Source organism: Equus przewalskii, chromosome 10, assembly GCF_037783145.1.
Source record: "Equus przewalskii isolate Varuska chromosome 10, EquPr2, whole genome shotgun sequence".
Taxonomy (NCBI): Eukaryota; Metazoa; Chordata; class Mammalia; order Perissodactyla; family Equidae; genus Equus; species Equus przewalskii.
In genome coordinates, this window is record NC_091840.1 from 56108851 (window position 1) to 56133267 (window position 24417).

Sequence of the window (24417 nt, forward strand, 5' to 3'; positions counted from 1 at the left end):
TATATATTCTCTGATAGGCAGAATTAATGAGACATTTTCTTTCCCCCAATTCTCCCTGGCCACCTCCTTTTTGCCTCCCTGCCCCCCTTCTCTCTGCTGTGCCGAGTAATGCGATGATTAGACCAACAGGTGCCAGGAGTGCTGGAGCAGGCTGGCTTTGTGCCCACATGCGTACAGTGGAGATATTGTGTCACTCCAGGTTTTGGTGTACTGCTGTGTCCTTACGAGGGAAGGGATAACCCAGTTGAAATACATACTGCAACTCCTGAGGGATTAAGTGTGTTTCCTTTGCTTTATAGTTCAGAATTTTACAGTTTCTTTGTTTGGAACTTCTCAGATTGCTTAATGATTTCTCTGGCCCCTACCCCCAATGCCATTGTGACCAGATGTATATTATAGCACATTTGAACCACTGTAGATTTGCCAATTTTATTGCTCAACATGTGGTATAACCTTTTCTTTTCGAGTATCATATCATTCTTCTGTTGTGGTGTCCCAGATAAAGATGATTTTACTTATTTCTTGCCATTTAAAAATGTTCATGTTCTATTTTTTTTTAATAGTGGCATTTAAACTCTTTGTAGCATTTTAGGGAATTGTTTCAGAGGTCAAACTGTTGTCATATTATTTTATCACTGTTAGTGTTGTCAGTAAGCATGCCTATTTTGTTTTATATTTGCTGGGAATTTATGAATATGATAGTCTTGTGTCCATGTTAGATTATGGTCAAGTAGCACTAGTTGAGGAAAGATTTTCTGATCTTTTAAGCCCTAGTTTAAAAGGTGTTTTTTTAATTTTGCAATCTAAATAGTCGCTTCATGTTAGTAGCTTTTAGTGGGTTTTAATGCATTTATTTGTTGGTCTTCAGAACTAGCCTTCATAATTAACTATTTTTAAAATGGTTTTTGTTAAGATGGAATTGTAGTCCTTGGCAGCTGTTAGAGTAGAAATTCCTATGAGCTTATTTGAAGTTTTTTTTGGAGGGCTCTTAACCTCACCCTGGACACCCCCTGTTATTGAACATGCTGGCTGAGGTGTGGGCTCCAAATCATGTGTATCAGGAGAAGAGACTGTTTTCTCTCTTTTCCAAATGCTAACCTTGTTCTAAAGTCAGGTGATGACATTGGGAGCTATGTGGGGTTTGGGGGAGGGGTAGGAATGGGGAAAAATTAATCCTGTGTAAGTATAGATGGAACTAATTCAGCTGCAAGACACAGGCTGAATATGCTGTAGAGAAAAGAGATAATGATGGAAGAGGTTTCCTAGGAGGTGGGAGGGAACAGGAGCGCCAGCACAGGTGGAGGGACTAGCCCGAGGTAGGAGAGAAGGAGAGGAGGTTGCCTACGTCGTTAGGGGTGATAGGAGGAACACGAGAAAGTGCCTGCTTAGAGGACTTGAGTGTTTACTAAAGCAGAAGGCCGTATCACATATTAAAGGGAGCCAGTGGACGTAGAGGAGATGTCAGATTAGGTCCTGAGAGTGGACCAGATTTGAAATCCTCCTTGTGGAGAGGAGCCCATCAAGTTGACTAGAGATGTACATATTATAAGATTGCCAGGGAGCAGTTAAGAGCCCATTTGAAGTTGGCGATTATGAACTTGCAGTGAACCCTCTTGTCCTATAGGGTGGCTTTTTCCAGCATAGCTCTGCTGCTCAGGCACACACAGAGAAGAGTGTAATATAGGACAAACCCATGAGACCTGAGGTAATAACAGATGTGGCATAAGTACTATGGTGGGTCTGTCAGGCAGGGGGTAGGGTATGTGGGGAACTGCCACCATGCTGCCCCTGAGGACCTGAACATGAGATCAGAACACTTGGAGTGGGGCCTGTAAGAGGGCAAGAGCAAGAGAAGAGCCCAGAGAGGTCAAAAGGGACCAGACCTTTTATGAAGAGCTCTACAAGCCACGTCAGAGCGCCGAACCTTATTCCTTGGGCAGTGGGCAGCCATGGAAGAGTTTTGCTTCTGAGAAGATCACTTTGACTGTTGTGTGAAAAGTTGGTAGGGGGAATCAGTACTGGAGGTAGGAAGTGCTTAGGAGGTGGTTGTAATCTAGGCAAAAGAAAATAGTAGCCTGGATTAAGGAAGTGGCATTGAGGATGGGGGAAAATGGGTGCGGTGTATTTGAGAAATATTTAGGATCAACAGTTTGTCTTCTGTGATTCTTTCTGGGGGAAAAAAGGTTCTAATTGGCTCCGGCTTCATTAATGTTGGTTTTATACTAGATTAGTGTAGTAATTCTTTATTAGTTAATCTAAAGGGAGTCTGTCCAGATTTTGTATCTATCCTCCAGATAGAATTTTTTATTACCTTTTTTTCCCTAAGTAGAAAATACATGGTCTTTATAGACAATGGTAAAATACAAAAAGTAAAGAATAATAAAACACCCCACATCTCTCTGCCCACAGACAAATATTGAAAATATTTTGATGTATTTTCCTTCCATCTTTTTTCAGAAAACAGTGTGACAAATTGAGATCTCTCTGGAGGGAGAAAGGGTGACCTATAGCACCTTTTCTGAAGCTAGTCAAAACCAGTGTGACTTTCTGAGTTTTCTTACGTATAGGATGTGGTACTTTGGGCCACTAATAAGTACTGGGTGACCTTTTAGACCTTTTTATTATCTTCATTTAGGGCGAAGCCGTAAACTACAGCTTAATGAGAGATGACTTGAGTAATGTGCTTAGAGGAGAATGTGGCCCCAGTCACCACATGAGGTGAAAAGCCGCTTGTGGTGAATGCTGGAGCACACATGCGTTCGTTATTTCAACCGCCTCCTAGGGAAAAATCAATGAGGACAAGGAGTCTTAATTTGTTTATTCTAGGTATGGCAATAGGGCATTGGTAACAAGGAAAGAGTAATGGCTGACGGGTATCTTAACTGATTTGTAAGCTGAAGTAGTGGTATGTGGGATCCTGCTGGATAAGGTGTCTCTCCCTGAGCTTTATTTATTTATTTTTTTAACATCTCTTTTAACTTGGTCTGAGATTGATTGAGATATTATCTTGGACCTTGGAAGCTGTGAGCCATATTGGAATGACAAACACTTGTTGACAGCTTTGAGAAGATGGATGGAAAAACAAACTCCAACAAGGTTCACAAGTTTGTTTTTCTATTGAGTTTTTAGAAGAATGTTGCTGTCATTATTTAGCATAGGGAAAGAAAAAGTTGCACCTTGTTATCAAGTTCAATATTTTCTGAGCCTGACTTACAAACATCTCTAGAATATATCTACTTTTTGCATAGGGTATAATTAATCAAAGCAGGAATAAGAGGTTCGTCACAGGCCAAATTATATCTATCCACTTTTGTCATTTAGCTGTGTCATTTTAGCTCACAAAATTCAATAATATCGGAAGTATATATCATCTATTAGAAGGATTAGTAAACATATTTTATATCTGCCTGTCATCTCTGGAATAATAATGATTATCTACTAATACAAAAAACATGGTATAAGAGAAAAGCAAAAATCTCAATAGGCACCTAATAAATGTTTATCCATTGGTATAATAATGTCCTCTCTCTTGATCATATGACTATGAGGAGAAAAAAGTGATCCATTTACTACTTTATTAAATAGATAGAACTACTAAATTGATTCCCAAACTGATTATGAGACAAAGATTAATATAAATTATTTATTATGTTTATGTGGATTAATGCCTTTCAGATACATAAACTACCATAGGCAACTTCTTTTATAAGTATGACATGAAATATGAAATATTATAAGTATGACATGAAATAAGTATGAAATGAAATGATTTGGGGTCGTTAGTTTTACAGTGAGTTATAAATAATTTCACTGATGTGTATACCTAACATCTTCCTTTTTTCTTGTGGTAATAGAATTTTTCTTTCCTGTAGAAAAAAATAATACTTATGATTTGAGTGGAATACTGTGTCATTGTGTCTCTCCACCAGCACTCTCCCCACGCTCACAGGGTAGTCATCTCATCTCCTGGCCATGATGGTTCTGGACTTTTCCTTTGAAGCTATCAGGAAATAAACTCTGCTAGGGTTGCCAGGAGGGTGAGAGTGTGGTGCAGCCAGTGCCATTTTGCCTGCTTCACGGAAAGAGCCTGCATCTAGGACTATGCCAAACAGATTCAAGAGATGGAAAGGGCCAGAATCATGACAGCACATTTGACATTGAATCTAGTAATTCCTAAAAGTAGGTATGACCCTGTTGTAAGGGATAAAGCCCTATTTTTCTTTGAGCCAATTTTGGTTGTATTGGTACCATTTGCAACCCCAAGAGCCTGAGTAACATAACAGATCACAGAGTTGCTGGAGGGTAAGAAAGGTGAAGGTATATGACTGATTGGGAGGAAGATGGTGAGGGAGGGAACAGTAATAAAAAGGAAAAGCTTAAAATGAAAAGATTCCGAAAGATGGATGAATTTTTATGAGGAAAAGCGACTGAGAGAAAAACTTCTTTTGACAATGTAGCGTAGACAGAAAATAAGTTGTTTGCTAAAGGAAAAAGCAAGGTGTTATTCGCTTCTGTCCAACACATTGCCCTAATGTTTGAAATTCTTATAGTCTTCATGTATTAGGATGCTGGAGCCAAGAAGTATAGACCCCTATAGGATTGACTGAAACTGGAGAGGGCAGAGGTGGAGCCTTGGACGTAACTTGACCCAAGGAATTAATGTTGGGTCTCTCCTCCACTTCCCTTGTATCCTACTCCATGGCCACAGGCAACCTATAAGAAAGGAGGACGTATTTTCCTGGGTTTGGTTTGTAAAATCCCAGGGAAGGACTCTTGTGGCCCAGTTTGAATCAGATCCCCACTCTGTAAACCAGTCACTGTGTCCAGGCTTGGGGAAGAGACTGGGTTATATGGCCATTTGAGACCCAGTGAGCAGCCCTTCTAAAAGAAGCGGGTGGAGCCCAAGCCTGGCCCCTGAATCAGTGTGGCCTGAGCAGCTGTCCAAATTGTGTTCGCTACAGCGTATTACTTCTGATGGTATTCAAAGTAGTGAGGACATAGGACAAAGGGGGCAGAACAGTATATTGTAAGTGTTGGTAATACTGCATTTGTATTTTGTTTTCAACACAAGTTGCAGGAGTTGACTTCAGAAGTAGTTGGAGACAACTGAAATGATAATAACATTATGCAAACAAATTATTGTAAAGCACAGGAAAAAAATGTGAATAAACTAAAGCCAGCTATATGTTCTGAAGTGTTTAAATTTCTCATCTAAATACACTATGCTTTATGTTTTGGAAATGTGGTTTAAATATCTAAACGAAAGCAGTAAACCTAACTGAAAGGCATTAAAAACAGAAAACAGTAGCTTCATGAGCTCTGGTACCCTGGTGCTACGAAGAATTGTCAAGCCCTCACTGAAATGAGCCGTAAGTCTTGGTTAGCATGCTATTTCCACGCAGATGTTGGTGGTTCTGGTAAATTTAAGCATTCATGGGAGTCAGCAGCTACTGCCAGGTTATGGCATTGTGGAGTTCACTTGCTGCGTTCTAGACGTCAGTTCCCATCTCTGGATGGCTGACTTGCCAGAAATGTAGAAAAGATAATGTCTTTTTTCATCCAGTTGAAATAACTTATTAGAATTTCTGAGCTAAGTGTGTGTGCGTGTGTGCGCTCACACAAACTTGAGAACTGCCAAGATAGTTATTTACACAAGAGTTTCCGTGTTATATTAGATAACACTTTACCAGCCTTTAAATAGCATGATTTGTAATCGGAATCCTCATCACTCCTGTGAAATTAAATTAATAGGTCATGAAGGAAATATTATTTTAAATGCCTATAGAATGTGTTTGAATATTGAGGCAGGGAGGGAATGTGAACAGACAGAACGTTTTAATTACATGTAACAGACTAATTCAACGAAGAATATAGATTCTTATAGGCTAAGAATTTTCGACGCTTATAAATTATATAACATTTTAAAATGAGTGTAAGGCAATCTACAAATATACATATTTATTGCACTAATGGTTCATTTAATAAGTTATTTATTGAGTGCCTATTTGCATAATTCTCTTTAACATTATGAGTTATAAATTCACATATCTCAGGAAGTCTGCCCTTTAGATTGTTAGATTGAAAAGTTAAATACTTTTAAATAGTGGCACTGTTGAGAGTAATAGAGAAAAGGCCTGTATCAGTTAGAGTTTGGTCAGAATGTCAGAACCACTGTGAGTGATAGAAGGGATCTATTAAAGGGATTAGGCCTCGTGCAATCCTGGGAGTTAAGCAGTCTCTGTAGTGCCATCGCCTCTGTACCCGGTGCTGGGCCTGAAGTAAGTAAGCAGAGCCATCAGCCAGGGAAGTAGAGGAGAGCAAGACAACGTGGAATCTGCAAGGATGCGCTGAAACTCGAGAACAAACTGAGGCACGTGTTCTTGTCTCCTCCAAGCGTACCACTTTGACGATGCGAGTGCCCTTCAGAAGAGCTGGTGCACTTCTCCCTGGAGTAGCGCATAGACTGAGAAACTGAGTGAGCTCAGGCATCAGCTGCAGCCCAAGGAGACCTGGCAGGAGCTGGAGAAGCTGCAGGCCCAGTGTCACTCCAGGCCAACAAAACAAACCAACAGATCCACAATTGTATGTGAGCTGCAATCGTGCCTGACCAACTTTCCAAGTGTAAACCTGGCTGCTGCTTCATTTCCACCTCCCAGATCTCATGCAAGCTTCTGTGGTTATCTCTAATCTGTGCACGAAAAGGAATTCCGGGCAATGTAGTTCCAGGTTAGCTAAATTGACACAACACAAAGCCATCACTGTTTACCCCTTTTGGCTTGGCACTCAGATACACCTTTCATTCATACTTAATTTCCAAATAAAGCAAAAAATAGCAAAATTGTGTTTATGCCAAACAGGATGAAATTATCCCTCTTACAACCAAACACTTCACTAATCCACTCCCCAAAAGAGAATGCGGAGTCTTTTTATTCATCTTTGAGTGATGTTCTCTTCAAGCTGAGTCACAGTCCCCCTTGATATTGTATAACTTAAATACAGTCATGTGCCACATAATGGCATTTTGGTCAATGACAGACCACATGTACAATGGTGGTCCCATAAGATTAGTACTGTAGCCTAGGTGTGTCACAGGCTAGACCATCTAAGTTTGTGTAAGTGCTGTAGGGGAGGAAGAAATTTTCCTCTACGCTTCTAGATTCTTCTGGCTAGTCTAAGAATTAAATTGACAGGAGACAGATTAAACAAGAGAAAAACAAGTTTAATAACATATATATGTGAGAGAAACCTAGGAAAACTGAGTAACTCACCAAAATGCCCAAAGCCCTCACCTTAAATACCATCCTCAGCTAAAGACAAAATATGTTAGAGGTGGGGAGAGTCAGGGCCTTGAAAGGGAAGGCAGGCAATTCACAGGTGGGTGAAAAGGAGCAAATGTTTGGAAAACAAGTGTTTGGCCACACAGAAACAGAAGACACAGCGGGGAGCCCCACACACAGGCTTTTCTAGGTTCCTTCCTGTCTACTACCTAGTTCATGTTGTGCTAAGGTGATAGCTCACTTGCTGACACAGGCTATTTTATCTGAATTCTTTTAGGCGATTAGGGGGGAGTTAACAAGAAAAACTTTGTAAGTCTTGTTTCTTAAAAATAATCAGCCTAAAATAATCCTCATGTTAAAGAGACACATTTTGGGGTGGCGAATTTTGTTCCCCTTCACTACATTCTGTGTTGTTCATGCAGTGACAAAATTGCCTAACGATGCATTTCTCAGCATGTGTCCCCACCGTTAAGCGGCTATGACTGTACTAAGACATGAGATTAAGTACTGTTAACATATATTCAATGGTAGGAGAATGAGAGAAAGGAATAAAAAGTTTGGTTTAAATATGCAAACATATTTAATCAAAATAAGAAAAAAATACTCAGAACTATTTTCTTGTTTCTGCAACTGGTCACAGGGTCATAGCTGTTCTTTATAACCACCTTCTTCTGCTAACCTTTCCATATTCTTTTTGTCCTTGGCAAGCCCCTTGGCTTGAGTTCCTTGTCACATGAGATGACCCAAAACTTTGTTCTTGAAGGGTCTAGAACTGAAACTGTTATACACTGCTGATAGGAACGTAAAACAGCAATCCACTTTGTGAAACAGTTTGATGGTTTCTTAAGTAGTTTAAACATACATCTACTTTGTGAGTTCACTCTGGTGTATTTACCTATAAGAAATAAAAGCATATGCTCATAAAAAGACTTGTACACAGATATTCATAGCTTTTTTGTAATAACGAAAAACTGGAAACAACCCAAATATCCATCAGCAAGTGAATGGATGTAGAAATTGTGGTATTACTGTATAATGGGATATTACTCAACGATAAAAAGGGATGAACTATTGATAAACTCAGCAATATGATAAATCTCAAAATAATTATGTCAAGTGAAGGAAATCCTGACCAAAAGAGTGCATATTATATGATTCCATTTAAATAAAAGTCTAGAGATTGCAAAAATCTGTAGGGATGCAAAGTATTTCAGGGCTGGCTGAGGCTGAGAGGCAGACAGGTGGGTGAGAGAGGGATTACAACCAGGTGTGACAAAACCTTTGGGAGTGATGGATATGTGCAGTATCTTGATTGTGATGATAGCTTCATGGGTATATATGTTTGTCAAAACTTACCAAATTATGTACTTTAAATATATGCAGGTTATTGTGTATCAGTTGTGCATCAGTAAAGTTAAAAAAAAAAAAGATTGAACCTAAAAATGGGCAATCTGTATTTGTGTGTGTATGTGTGTGTGTGTGTGTGTGGGAGAGAGAGAGAGAGAGAGAGAGAGAGAGAGGAAGATTTGCCCTGAGCTAACATCTGTTGCCAGTCTTCCTCTGTTCTGTATGTGAGATGCTGCCCCAGCATGGCTGACGAGTAGTGTAGGTCCACACCTGGGATCTGAAGCCGCGAACCTGGGCCACTGAAGCGGAACACGCTGAACTTAATCACAACGCCGCCCGGTCAGCCTCAGACAATCTATATTTTTATTTACCAACTAGAGTGACACTGCTATGGTGTGAAATCACAACAGATTTATTCACTTGATTTGCTACCTTTTTAATTATATAATTCTTGACAGGTGTTTATTTTAATTGCATTATTTCAATTTCACATAAGGTGCAACCACGTTTCCAAGTGGTTCAGACAAGTGTCATGGGGATTGAAAGGAGGTAGGGATCACATTAAATCAGAGGTTTAGGCTTCAGTTTGGGTAGTTGAACTTGACCTTAGTCTTGAAAGAAAGGTCACATTTGTTAGGTGAAGATTTGGGCGATGTCAGTCTAATCAATGGGTGCAGACGTAGGTGAGAAATGGGCAGAAGTCCTTTACATGGTGAGTCCTCACAGCAATTTTGTTAGAGGAGTTCTTCTCATTTGCTGCTGAGGAAACTAAGGCTCTAGACACTAAATATTTCTTCCAACCTCAGAGTTAGAAACTGGCTAAATCTCCAACTCCTGAGGGCCCTTAGCTGTGTTCGTAAGACAATGACAAGTGTGACAGAGGGGTAGAAATAAAGTAAGTGGTATGGTTGGAAATAGTGGTGGGGTTAGATCGGGGAGGCCTTCAAACAATGTAACATTTAAAGAGTTTCGACTTTCAAAGTCCGTTGGGGAATGAGCAATGAGGAGACCATTAATTTTTTTTTTTTTGAGGAAGATTAGCCCTGAGCTAACTGCTGCCAATCCTCCTCTTTTTGCTGAGGAAGACTGGCCCTGAGCTAACATCCATGCTCATCTTCCTCTACTTTATATGTGGGACGCCTACCACAGCATGGTGTGCCAAGCAGTACCATGTCCGCACCCGGGATCCGAACCGGTGAACCCCGGGCCGCCAAAGCGGAACGTGCACACTTAACCACTGCGCTACCAGGCCGGCCCCTCCATTAAATATTTTTGAGCAAATAGTTTTATGATGATTCAGTAGTCCAAATTATCAGGAAGTCCAAATTATCAGGACTTGGTGATGAATTGAATATAGTTGGCCAATGAATAGAAGAAATCACAGTTGCTTCTAAAGATTTTGTTATGAGTTGTAAGAGAAAAGGTTGTATATTTGACAAATAATGAACTCTGGAGAGGTACCTGATTTTCAGGGAAGGGTGTTGAGTTCAGTTTGGGACACAGTGAATTTGTGATTATTTTAAAACATCCAAATGAAAAACACCAGCAATCAAGTGACATTACAAAACCAGAGCTCAGGAGAAAAGTTAGGGCTGCACACGTACTGGTTTTACTTAAAGATAGGAGAGGGGTGCAGAGGGCTGGGGTCTGCACTGTGGGCAAGGCCCATGTGTTAGAGGGTAAAGGAGGATGTTGGTTCCTCTTCCTCTCCGCTGCCACGGCTGCTCTTCAGGCCCTCATCATCCCTCCCCCAGGCCATTACAGTCTGTTTTGTCAAAACCATCCTTCAAGTGGCAGTCATAGTGATCTATCCAAAATCCATCTCCCACACGAGAGTCATGGCCCATGAGCGTGGCATGTGAAGCTGTCTGTGATCTGGCTCTCTGCCTGCCTCTGGAGCTCCATCACCAGCCGGCCAGCAACACTGATAGTAAGGGTAGTTAAAGTATCATCACCCAGCCCCTTCTATCTGCCAAGTGTTATACTGTATATCAGTATCTTCTTCATTCTTACATCAACCTTGCAACTTACGTATTGGTATCGTCATTTTACAGGTGAGGAAACTGGGTTTCAGACAAGGTTGCACAGCCATGAGTAAGTGATGCAATCGAAGTGTAGCCCTGATTTCTCTATCCACAAAGCCCTTAGCCTCTGTGCTACGCTGCGTTCTTTCTAAGCACGTCATGACATTTCTGCCTCGCATGCCTTTCTTTCTGCATGCTTCCCTGTGTCCAGAGCGCTCTTCCCTCCCCTCCAGTCCCCCCTCAAGTCATCTGACTCCTGCTGAATCCTGAAGCCCACTTAAGAGTGCTTGAAGGATATTTTTCCTGCCTCCCTAGCTGGTTCAGAGCCCGTAATCTTTTGCACATTTCTCTTTCGTTGTACTATACACATTATTATAATTATCTGGGTTCTTATATCCCAGCCTTTCCATTAGATTAGGGGTCAGCAAACTTTTTTCTGAAAAGGACCAGATAGTAAACATTTTAGGTTTTCTAGGCCATATCATCTCTGTTACAGCTCCCCAACTCTGCCATTGTGGTATAAAAGCATCCATAGCAATATGTAGACAAATGAGTGTGGCTGAATTCCAATAAAACTCTGTTTATGAACACTGAACTCTCACTTTCATATAATTGTCACATGTCACAAAATATTCGTCTTTTGGTTTTTCTTTTTTAATCATTAAAAAAAAATGTAAGGACCCGCCCCATGGCCAAGTGGTTAACATTCCACGCGCTCTGCTTCGGCAGCCCAGGGTTCGTGGGGTCAGATCCCAGTGCTGTCCTACACTTGTCAGCCATGCTGTGGAGGCATCCCACATACAAAGTAGCGGAAGACTGGCACAGATGTTAGCTCAGGGTTAATCTTCCTCAAGCAGAAAAACAGAGGAAGATTGGCAACAGGTGTTAGCTCAGGGCAAATCTTCCTCACACACACACAAAACGTGAACAGCATTCTCAGCTCGTGGGCCGTACAAAAACAGCTGCAGGCTGGATGTGGTCCATGAGCTCTAGTTTGCTGATCCCTGCATTAGAGTGAATTTCTTGCAAGTAGGTACTGAATTGAATTAACCGTTGTGTCCTCATTGGATGGCCTTTGGTAAGTGCTCAGGAAATTGTGTTGACTGAATAATGAGCCTGAAGAGGAGCATGGGGAGAATGTAGAATTAGGAGAACTGCTCTTAAGTAGTGTATCCAAGTCAAGAGAGGACTGTGTTTTAGAAAGGGAGGGGATTAGTCTAGGGATTTATCCTGCAGGAGTAACTGCATACATAAGCAGATACATGTTTAGGGATGTTTATAATACAGAATGATGAAGAACAACCTGAACCTTCATCTCTATGGGATTGGTTTATGATATATCTGTAAAGTGAACTCCTCTGCAATCGATAAAAAGAGTAGCTGCCACAGTTGCTTGCAACAGAATCCAGTTCAAAAAAGCCACCTGGAGAATGAGCACTGCCCTCTCCTAATCGGGGACTTCTCATGGAGTCATGGCCTCGGGTAGAGCAGATCAGGCGGTGCACATTCCCTGACGTTTAGGGCTGCAGTTGTAGCCAGGAAGCTCTGAAAACCCAGACTCAGCTGGCATTTCCTTTTACAATGCCTGCAAAATGCTTAACATGCATAGCCCATCCTTACTAAAGGTCAGCCATCTGAAAGAGTGTCTGTTATTCTCATAATTCCTATATATAATACATGCTCTCTTATGCTGTTGTGGGAATAGTAGTGGTGATTATTGGTGTGTGGTTTTATTTCAGAGGTCTGAGAATACCAGACACCCAACCATTGGCTAAATGGGCAACAGGACAGTCCTTAGAGCCAGGTGTGAGACCCTAGGCTTGCCAAATGACAGGGAATCCTCACTGAGCATGACTCTACCCAGAGTGCTCTGAGTGAACACAGTAACTCGAAGCGAATGAAAGAAGAAAAAAATCGCTTTATTAGAAGATATCATTGTGTTTAGGGATATTAAAACATTGTAAAAAAAAAAAAAAAGTAAAGACAGTCGAGTACCATAGGTTAAGGAGAAAGGAAACATATGTCAGATTTTTTTATAAAATGAAGGGAAAGACGTCTTACCAGATGTCTTAACCTATAAAGTCTAAATTCTCAAATAGTTCAGGATAAAATTTTCTTTCATGTTAACATTTACGTATTAGTAAATAGTACTAGGTGATTTTATAAAATAAACAAAATGTTACTTTATTTCTCGACTTATCTTTTAGCCCTAGTACCTCTTTTTCTGACATTTATAGAACACCTATTGAATACAACTCCCTGACAGAGACCTACGGCTCATAAGACCTGAGTAAGAAATGATCCTTATCACTTGGAGAGACGCAGACCAGATAGTTCCAAAATCTGTTAAATACATTTTCTTGAAAAAGATTTCATGGTTAGATAAGTTTGGGAAACGCTGGCTAAGCGATGTTAATTCGATTTCCCGGAGCCTGAATTATACTCATGTGATTGGACCTTGGAGATGTTCTTTTCAGGGCAGCTCCACGACTGTTAGAGAACATAGTTGGGGAAGTACTGACTTAAGCCTTCAACTGAATTCTCATTTCTTCTCATTTCATCTACTGATTTGCTTTAAGCCCATTTAGTCAAAGGCATTCTCAATAATAACCTCATCGGCACATCTTTTGAAGACTCTCTTGTACCAAAAAAGGTGACGGGTAAGAGACATTGATAACAAATTTAAGAACGTCTCGTGCAGTTTGTCAAGGCTTTGGAAAGTGAATTTTGATGATCCCCTGGACCTTGTCCTTTAACAGATAAACGGGAAACAGTCCTTCATTGTTAGGGTGACCAGACCAATATATCGTCCAAACTGGGGTGCTTCAAGAGCGAAGGAGTTGCTGTTAATGCTGCTGGGGCCACAGGTGTGAAGGAGAACTCTCCAGGCAGTGAGGGATGGCTGCCCTACTCGAGGCATAACCTCATGGTTCGTGTACAGTTTCATCTGGGATCTTAATAACTTCAGCCCCGGTTCTTGACTTTAGTAGCCTGTTTCCCAGAGTGGGTTGATTCACAGGCGTTGGGATGTGTGACAGGTTCTGAAATCATTTCCAACACTAATGCTTTAAACCTGAAACCGTGGCTTTGAAGAATGCAACTGTATATTTAACAAGTAATTTTCAAAGTGGATAAAAGTGGGACTGTGCATATTTCTGGCAGTGTATATAATTTTTAAAATATGTCTCTCCCAGAAAATTTTCCTCCAAAAAGTACCAAGAATATTAGTTTGTACTATCAAAATTAAAATGAAACTCACTGTGTAAGAAACTGTAGATCCAAAGCAGAAGAGAATTGTTTCATGTTATATTTAATGTTTTCTGTCTTTTTCTTCCCATCTTTTTGCAGTTTTTTGAAGTGCCGTTTGATTCAAACATGAATAGAACAAAGAACAGACCTCTGGTTCGTGGACAGATCAGGTAAAATTGTGACTCAGTCTCTCCTGCCTTATAGAACATTCGTTTGCTTATTCATCCTGAATCATTTCCCAGCCTTTTGCCTTGAGTTGTGAAGTGAAAGTAGCACACCCCCAGAGGGACATGTTGGTGCAGACACACGGGGCTCACCAGCTCTAACTGACACGGACTGCAGAGCACTGAATGCAGCCCAGGTTTGCAGTCCTGTTGTGGGAGTAACTCAATGTGGTAGATTTCTTTATTAAGTTCAACTTTGAGAGATGGACTTGTTTGACTTGTAGTGGCTGAAGATAAAAGCGTTCCATTAACAGATGATTTCAGACAGATCCATATAGAGTCTCAGAAGAAAGCTATGTCGGAGGCCTTCTTTCTTCAGATAAACTGATAATGCTGCTACATGCCAAGTAAAGTGCTGCCTCCACTACTCTCCTTTCTACCAAATTCAATTAAGTAGAACTAAAAGGCGTATAAATATTTTAATATCACTAATGGTTAATAATTAAACATTTTACTTCCCGGAGACCTCAAAACTGGCATTTTAAAATATTTTTTAAAATTCAATAGATATCACAAGCTGAGAAGAATAAAAAGAGCCAAATAGTTTCTCCTGATTGTCCTAAATTGGTGAATCCTCTCTTCACATTTCCAGACAATGCCTTCATGGAGCATTCGAGTTTATTGGGGTAACACTTATGGATCAAATAATCACACATATGAAATAAAACAATAAAGGAAACAAATACAGATACAGTCACATAAACCTGTGTTAACTGATTTTTTTTTTTTTAAGATTTTTTATTTTTTCTCCCCAAAGCCCCCCGGTACATAGTTGTATATTCTTCGTTGTGGATTCTTCTAGTTGTGGCATGTGGGACGCTGCCTCAGCGTGGCTTGATGAGCAGTGCCATGTCTGCGCCCAGGATTCGAACCAATGAAACACTGGGCCGCCTGCAGCGGAGCATGCGAACTTAACCACTCAGCCACAGGGCCAGCCCCTGTGTTAACTGATTTTTAATATTAGCTGTTTGTAGCCATTTAATTCTTAATTGAATTTAAAATGCCATTATATTGAAAAGGGCAGTAGAGCCGGATGACAATATGTAAGAACAGAAATCTCATATCTGATGATATTTTATCTCCTTTTTTGAAATAGAAATATAGCTATCTGCTGTGTTTATGTTTAGACAGTGTCAGAAGAATTTTTATTTGAGTAAAGTTGTTTTAGAGGGGCGAATGCAACCTCTATAACCATCTCAAAAACTACAAGCTGCTCTTGCCACTGGTCATATCACAGGTGAATTCTTACTTATTTGCAATTTCTATCCAGTTGTTTTTCCTCAGCGAAATCGTACTTTCCTTTAGAACCCAGGGAAATAGGAGGCAAGCCCAGCAAGTAGCCATTCAGCATATAGTAGTAATTAGATAAAGGCCCGTCATTCTACTGGTACCTAGTCTTTCTTTGCCCAGTGTTGTCGTTTCCCACACTGGGGAGAGCGGCCTGTCATCACAGCCAGGAGGGAGGAGCATCATGGCCTTCGTGGTTGATACTGGCAGTGTCGCTCCTTTAAAGGAGAGAGGCTGCTGCACAGTTTAGTCTCGTTAAACTTGTAACTTCATCTTTTATTTGCAAGATGACCCAGGCAGAATCTCATTTATGATAATAAACTTAATTGCTATTTTAGAGGGCAAATTATAGGCCTGAAAAAAGTGACTCAAACTTATTTTTACAGCTAGGATGTATTTTATTAAATAGGTACAAGGAGCTGTTATGAGTCTGGGGCAGAAATCTTATATTGAGAATCGTAGTTTTAAAACAGAAGATTTTACTTCTTGCCAGTTAGTGTTTATTATAATTTAGTAAATTATTATCAACTACACAGATATTTTATAAGTGGCTGACCATAGGGATATAGTGGAAAGTTTTACAGACTACCCATTAACGTTTATTTCTTAGCTTTAGTGGTTCTCATGTTCATAACAGCTATTGGGCATTTAAGTACAAAGCCTAGCCAGTTTATTTTGAAATTCTCTTTTTGGTATTTACTACCCCATTTGATTTGGGCCCATCTGCTTTGTTGAGCCTATACGACTTCATAGGCTTAGTCTACAGTTTGGTGTGTAAAGGGTGACCCCTGTCATTGTTGATGGGAAGTGTATAGGAAGCCTGGGGGAGAAATCCTTCAAAGTCTTTTGCTGATGACAGCTATTTCAGCCTTTGTACATAGTGTGGTTTCTATCCATTCTAAAGACATACTATGGGGGGCCAGCCCCGTCGCTGAGTGGATGGGTTCTCATGCTCCACTGCGGTGGCCCAGGATTTCACCGGTTCAAATCCTGGGCACGGACATGGCACCACTCATCAAGCCATGCTGAGGTGGCGTCCCACATGCCACAACTAGAAGGACCCATAACTAAGAATATACAGCTATGTACCAGGGAGGTGCTTTGGGGAGAAAAAGGAAAAGAAAACAAAAATAAAAAATAAAGACATACTGTGAACACTTATGGAAAAAATATTTTTTATTAACTTTTTCAAATGATAGGGTTTTTTTGAAAATTTTTATTCTGAACAAAATTATATTCTAAGGCAGTAAGCTAGTATAGTAATACTTAAGGAAAGAAACATATGCCTGGACTCGTTCTGCGATTTCCTGAGGACCTGGGGAAATGCCCTGAAGGAGCTCTTTGCTTGCATGGACCTGTCGGTGCAATTGTGTGTGCACGGCTGCCGTGCTTTTAGTCCTCTCTCCTAGAAAAACATGGTGAGGAATGTGGGCACTAAATGGCTGATGGAGCTGACGCAGAAGATGGTGCTTTTTTGTTTGTTTAATTTATTCTTTATTCAGAAAAGATTAAAGGTATCATAAGACTATTTTAGTAAAATAGAGAAATATGTAAAGAAAATCAGGGTTAGGGAAAACAGAACATGGGATAAATGGTAAGATCACAAGAAAAGCTTATCAAATTCACATAGTTAATAAGGTTGAACTGTAAATTTCATTCTACATTTCCTGGTAAATTCATGGTTACATCATAATGAAAAGCATACATACATTATTTGGAGTTAATTCTCATTATAGCACCATGAGGTAGTGCTGTTAACTTCCCCCCAATACTCAGGTGAGAAAACTATAAGGATACAAGTATTACAAATAAGTAACAGAACCAAAATTTAGCCTAGTCCATTTGACTCCACACTTTGAGTTCCTAACGACTACGCATAACTGTCTCTAAAAGTCTCTTAGTCCATGAAAAGAAAACACCACTCTAGGGAGACCAAACTTCTGCCTGTTAGTTCTTAAAAAATAAGAAGGGACACTTTGATGGTATTAGGAGAATATCCTCAGAGACAGAATACCAAAGAACAGCTCCCAGTGAGAACCACTTAGAGCGTATGGCCTTGAAACAAGCAGGGAGGAGGACGCTCTTGGCCAGAGATCTTAGCCCAAGCATGCATCTCTAGCAGTTCAGCTGGATCCAGGGGTTAAACCAAGACAGTGAAAAGAAAGAGGAGAGAAGGTTCCAGTTTTAAAAATTAGGTGATAACTGTAATCAAAGAGATGATGTAGGGACAGTGCTGTGCTGCATGGTATGAGTGTAAAGGCAGCTAAGGGTCGAGTGGCTGTTCGTCCCAGTTTGCCCAGGATAATCCTGGCTTACACCTGTTATCATAGCAGAATTGTTGATGGTGTCCTCTTTCACTGTCAACAATGTCTAGTTTGGATGATAACTATATGCCACCCTGTATGAAGGGGATGATGGTGATGATTCTGATGTTCACAGAATTTCCTTATTTTTAAGGCTATTTCATACAAATTCCAGTTGCTTATTTTGCCTAGAAAAGAAAACACACGTAAATGGAAAGTATGATGTATCTAAATCAGTTTGTGAGTAGACATTGAAATACAGACCCCTTTAAATAGCTTCTTTAAAATGATACTCAATATTTTTATGTTTTCTTATAAATTGGAAAAGATAAATATGGTCAATTGACTTGTTTAGATATTTCTGGCAAAAATGTCATGGCTCTGAATGATTGTTGTGAGGGGGGAATTGGGCTTAGAGCTCCCTTTTATTCTCTGGCAGAGAATTCATATGTCACATACCAGGAACTCACATTGAAGAGCGAGTAAACCCACTTGAGCAGTTGAATCTGCAGACTCAAAGCCAGGTAATAAAGGTAAATGTCAGGGAAGTTTACCTTCTTATTAGAAAGTCAGATTCGCTGTAATCCAATTTTAACTTGGTGACTGGGAAAAGTTTAAAGCAATTTTTAAAAAATTTATATAATAAAAAACATCTCAGTCTTCAGGTATTCTTCATATAGTAATCATAGTCCAGTGAAAAATGTTATCCAGCTGACTAAGTTTAGGTAAGTCATTGAATTAATCTTTCCATACCAGTGCTTCCTCACAGGTAGAATGGGATCAAATTTCCTACCTTGTTCATCTCATAACATTATTGTTGGGATAACAATAAAATCAATAAAACCATGTAAATAAAAGTGCATTGCTGGGGAACAGGTTTAAAACTCGACAAATGTAGAGTTGTTTGCAGAACTTGCATACGTTTTCAAAATTGCTTTGAAATATAAATATTTCGGTACTTATCAGGCAATAACAAAAAATTCAGATTAGTTTCAGGGCATAGGGAGAAGCAGGCAAAACATTTGGCAAATAAGAGAACTCAGAAAGTGAAAGGTACATGTTTCCATTATCATGTTGAAGTTGGTAAGACCAGTTCATTCAAGGGTTCCTTCAGTTCGTTCAGGGGTTATTGAATCCTTCGTTCATACTGTCATCATCTGGACGTGTCTGTGGAGAATGTTGTCCCTGTAGAGAAGTTTGCTGGTTGCTAGAGTTACCAAGAGGTAAATGACATGGTCTCCATCTCTTAGAATCACACTAAAGAGATGGCGACACACGTGCATAAGGACACTTAGTGTTATCAAAGGTAGAGTTCCCTCAAGAGATGTATTTTTTGAATGCACCTACCAGCCCGGCACCATGCTAGACACCAGAAGTGTGGTGGTAAATACTATAATAGGGACATGCTTAGATGATGTGGGAGCACGAAGAGGAGAGAACCTGACCCAAACCGAGGAGGTCAAGAGTGACTTATCAGAGGGAATGAGGTCTTGAAGCTGAGAACGAGAGTGAGTAAGAACTGAGCCATTCTGGCTGTCCTTTCCAAGCTCTTCTCTCTGTTCCTTCCTCCTCTAACTGCTCTTTGCCGGTGGTCCTCCTTCTCATCTCACTCTTCCCGTGCAGTTACTACACTCTACACTGCTGTACCTCCAGCCCAGATTGCTCTTCTGAGCCTAACCCTTTGAGACTCTTTTTTGTGATGTCCCTGTAGGCATCCTGGATTCCATAAGTGTATACCCGAGTTCGTCATTTTCTCTCCCAAATCTGTCTTTTACCTTATATACTTGTTAGTTTACATTCCAAAGTCAGGCATCTGTAAGTCATTCTAGACTTTCTATTTCTCTTATTCCCTTCATCTGATTATTCAACAAATCATGTCTTTTCAGCCTCCTGAATTACCCTGGAGTCCGTGCCCTCACCCCACTGCTTTAGTTTCAAGCCATCATCAGTTTGGCGTGGGTTATACAACCACACCCCAACTGGTTTCTCTACCTTCTCTCTAACCCTCTTTCCATCTTTCTTCCACTCGGCTGGCAGATAGGTCTTCCTTAAGAGATCACATTGGTTTCTGGCTTAAAACATTTGCGGGTCTTCCAAACACATTTAAGAAAAAATTTGTTTTAAATTCTTTACTGTGTCATTTAAGGCCTTTAGGAGTCTGATCCTTCCAGGTCCTTCTAGCTTCATCCCCCACTAGGTTCTCCTTTTTTCATTTATGCTTATAGGTTATATTGTGACTAAATGGAACTGCTGATTTTTTCACTGAGTGCCGTGCTTTCTCTCGTCTCTGCCAGGTGTGCTCACCTTGCCCTTTGATTGCCTGGGTAGGTTTTATGCCAAGCATTACTTCTTCTGGAAGGGATAGCAACTTCCATGCTGCAGTGAGGTGGTGGCGGATGTTTTGTCCTGGTGCTTTCATTGTTCTTTGCACATCTCTCTATCATAGCACTCCCTAACCTAGTACACACTGTCTCTTTCCTTTATTACGTTTATTACTGTGACTCTTTATTACATTGTGAGTTCTTCCAAGACAAGGATTGAGTCTTCTGTATATCTCTGATGCCTAAGGTCATTAACATATTTTCTGAGTGCCTAATGTGTACTAGAGACCATTTTTAATGCTGTGATACAGCAGTGAACAAAAGAGAAAAAAATCCCTAACATCGTGGAGCGTGTATGTTAGCCATCACGTCTGGCAGATCGCTGCTGCTTAATGTGAGGGGTGGATGGGTGGGTGGATGGATGGACGGATGGACAGATGGTCAGACAGACAGATGGACAAATGGACAGATGGACAGACAGATGTTAGAGAAGTAGAAGTGACCTCCCAGGCTGGGGAGATACAGACATGAAGACACTGAGGCATGAACACCTGACATACGGCATCAAGGCAATGAGAAGGACAGGAGTGGGGAATTAAGAGAGAAAGTGAGCATGCACGTTAAAGAGAGAACTTGTAGACCCTGACAGATGAATCGACTTTGGATAGGTGGACAATAAAGCAAAGACCATGCCAGGCAAGATGAGCATGGTAAGCAAAGGTACAGAGAGGGAAGTACAAAATGTGTGTTTAAGGATAAAAACAAATGGCCTGGCTGGACTTCGAGGGGAGGAGTGGCATAGGAGAATAGTAAGGAGCTAAGCTGGGAAGGAGGTTGGGGAAGATGTACCTGCCACACTAAGTTGTGAGGGCTCTTCTGTAGGAAGTGGGCCATGGTCTGTGTTGTTCTGGAGCTCCTGACTAGTACAACAAGGCAAGAAGAAGAAATAAAGGGCATGTGTATTAGAAAGGAGGAAATGAAACAGACAATGTGATTGTTTACATGGAAAATTGAAACAAATCTATAATAAAGCTACCAGAACGAAGAAGTGAATTTAGCAAGGGCACAAGATACAAGGTGAATATGCAAAACCGACTGTAGGAGTCCTGCTTCTGGCATGCCAACGCGAGCTGCTTCACAGACCCACTGCCCCGTGAAACTGGGCTAGGCAGAGAAGTCTTAGGTGATAGCACCTCTTCTCTGAAATGTTCCCATCTGCTATCAACATCTCCACCTTTCCTAAATTCTGCAGCTCTTTGTACAAGCACCACATAATTCATTGTAAGGTAGAGTAGCAAAGCAGACATTAGAACATCCCCAGAGAAGGCGCAGCCCCTCTGGCAGTCAAATCCTCTCAACCGCCACAACAGAAAAGGTGGCTATTTAGTTGGGTTGCCAGCGCTCACTGTTTAGACAGAGTGGCGTAAACGCTGCAGGGAGCAGAACCCCTTAGAATTCTCCACCTCTGCTCTACTGAGAGTCCTCTTAAAGGCAGAGTGGTATGAATGCCCAGCCATCTAAATACAGACTTTTCTTTTGTTCCCTCTTTTAATTGAACTCAGTGATTCTCAAGCTTTAGTGGACATAGTCATTATTTCCAGAATTGTACATAGATAACCTCACTTGTACTTAATGGGTGACTTCAGGGAACTTTGAAGGATAATTTTGAGTATAATATATTTTCACCTTAGGGCCTGACCTAAATAAACTGAATTAACTGCAGCTCCCCTGTGTTTCAAGAAAAGGAAAGTGTCCGGTCCTGTCACGTCTTTGATTGCCAGCCTTGGTGCTGCTTGCCTTTCCTTTTACTGACCTGCTGTTTACCTATATTGTTTCGGATGATGGAGAAAGTGACATCAAATATATTTAATAAACAAGGAATAGGAAGATAATTGGCTATATCTGAAATAGTCAATTACAGCAAAAACATACCCTTTACATTTTAGGCAACAGAAATTTTCTGTAATTTTTTTAAGTGTCAAAGGGGAAAATCTTTACAGCTAAAATACCACTTAATGTGAATAAAATCTATGAAGTTACATTATCATTTGTTTTATTTTCCCAAGGAGAATACAGAGGACAGTAGTTTTAATTAATCATCTGTTGGTTACCTACATAAATACCTACATTTCTGTATGCCTAAGGTATCACAGTAAAAAAAAAAAGTGTCCATTCTTTGGGAAAAGATGGTTTTTCCTGTCTTCCTCACTAGTGGAAAGAAAAGGCATTTTTATACTAAGATAACATGTTTAAATTCATCCGAACTCTTGCAGACACAAGCAGCCATTAGTTATTCTGATTGCCTATTCTAGACAACACTGTGGCCTTACAATAATTGCAGGTGGTTAATAGAAACATCCTTTTGCAGTTTCTAATTACCAAATGTAATTTCTGTGAGAACACTTGACCCCGTTGGCTGTCTGCTTTTTACTTCAGCTCTGGGGCCTTTATGATGGAATTATTTATCAGTCTTTAATGGCTTGGGGGCCACTTGACGAAACTGAGTGCATTGTACCTCACATCACTTAGGAAGCATCCCAGATGCTCGTGGATGAACCCGGAGTCATGGTGCATTTGGCTAAAGAGCTCTGGCATCTGAAGCTCTAGCATTTGAGGACGTCTGGAGAGAAGTGCTCCAGAGCGTCAGAATGGCACTGTTTTAACCTCTAGTATCGGCTGCTCACCACAGGGTTCATCCCTATTAACTTGGAGCCAAACCAAACTGTATCTCTTCCCCTGAGGCTTAGGGATCCACAGCTTCTGGTAGTCTGGATGCACGTGTTGGCGACTGGAACTTGTCACAGGCAAAATCAAGAAGTAGTTTATCTGACCCCTCAGAGCCTCGTCTTTCTCTGCTGCTTTTATATTCTCCCTGGGAGCTCCCTTCCTTCCCGCCCCTTTTATATCACGCAGGTGTCCAGTGTCCTTGAACTCCTTCGCTGAATGAAGCTCTGTGTTTACTTGCAGCATTGGTTCCAGTTGGATAACATGGCTTCTGTAGTTTTAGGGTGGCCCTGGGGAGGCTCAGAGGCAGAGAAGTGGTTAAAAGTGAATGTCCAGGAGATGTTCCTGGCATACCTCAGTTCTTCTTAGGAGGAAAGAACCAAGTATTTTTCCACAGATTATAGCTGCCAGAATCTAACACCTGTTTTTGGAACTTGGGGGCCCATTGACCTCTGGGACCCCGTTTCTACCTGCTGGTCTCCAGGCTCTAAGACCTAGAGGCCAGCTTGCCTGAGAGCAGGTGCTGCGCTCAGACTCTCCCTGGGTCTCTCAGTACCTCTCCCCACCCCACTGCCCTTTTCTTCTGGCATGATATTTGAACAAGTGGTCCTTCTGTCTTAGAGAAAAGTCTCTTATATCAGCGGCTCCATCTTGTTTCTCTTCTACTCTCCTCTTTTTGTAGCCAGACTTCTGGAAAGACTCACCACTCACCACTTCACCAGTTACACTTTAGCTTCCACCCCCACTGTTTATCTCTGCTTTTCCCTGTACTTCCACTGTATTTTTATCTCTCTGCATATTGGTTCTTCTGATCCCACTTTCTCTTGAATTGACCCGTCATCAGAATGGTAACCTCAGCCTTAGCCCCCAGGGTCTCCCGGCTGAGTCATCTGTTCCACTTCTAAAGCCTTGTGGGAGAAAATTTGATTGCCCAAGCTTAGGCCAGATATTTCATCCCTGTTCCAGGCCCTGTGGCAAGGGAAAGGAATGTGGGGACAATTAAGCATGGGGGCAGGGAGTGAGGGGGCCAGAAGGACCCAAGGCTGCTCCTTCCAGGGCTGCTTCCACATCACTTGAGCTTGCTCTCGGCCAGGTGTGTGTCTCAAGCCCTGATTCTGCTTCGTAACTTTCTAACTATGATCCACTCCCCCACCCCCAGTACACACACTTCAGGTCCAGCTCTTTCCGTGATTTGTAGTCAAAGCCTAAGGAAGAGATTCTTAAGCTGCACGTTGACTGAGTCGTGCGTTTCCCTCAGATGCACAGAGGATGCATCCTCTGGCCATCCTCCCTGCGTTGGGCACCTCTTCTGTAGCAGTGTTTCCTGGTTTATCAAAGTTGGAGTTTTCTGTGTTATGTTCTCTTCTTTGTTTTCAGAGAGGACAGAGGCTACAGACACCTCTAATCTGCCATCTTTAACTTGAAGTCTTTCAGACTTAAATTTCTCATGTATCTTACACGTGTATTTTTTTTAAGTAATAACCTTTTCCTGATCTATCCTAATTAAAATTAACTTTCTTAAGAATGTAAAGGCCTAACGTTTCTTCTCTATGTTTTAGAATTAACTAATTCCCTTGTTTAATTTAATTCATTAAGAATCTGTTGATTACCTATAATGTTACCAGCATTGTCAGTTTTATTTTTATTATGCTCAAAAAAGG

At 40.9% G+C, this 24417-nt stretch overlaps 1 protein-coding gene across 2 annotated transcripts in view; it reads left to right on the plus strand.

Moving 5' to 3' along the window:
• COX10 (cytochrome c oxidase assembly factor heme A:farnesyltransferase COX10) overlaps positions 1-24417 on the plus strand; it is a 127940-nt gene that overhangs the window by 75314 nt on the left and 28209 nt on the right. For both annotated transcript variants that reach the window (XM_008541982.2, XM_070561138.1), the window contains exon 5: positions 13997-14067. In XM_008541982.2, coding sequence (XP_008540204.1) covers positions 13997-14067 — 71 coding nt within the window. The remainder of the gene's footprint in view (positions 1-13996; positions 14068-24417) is intronic.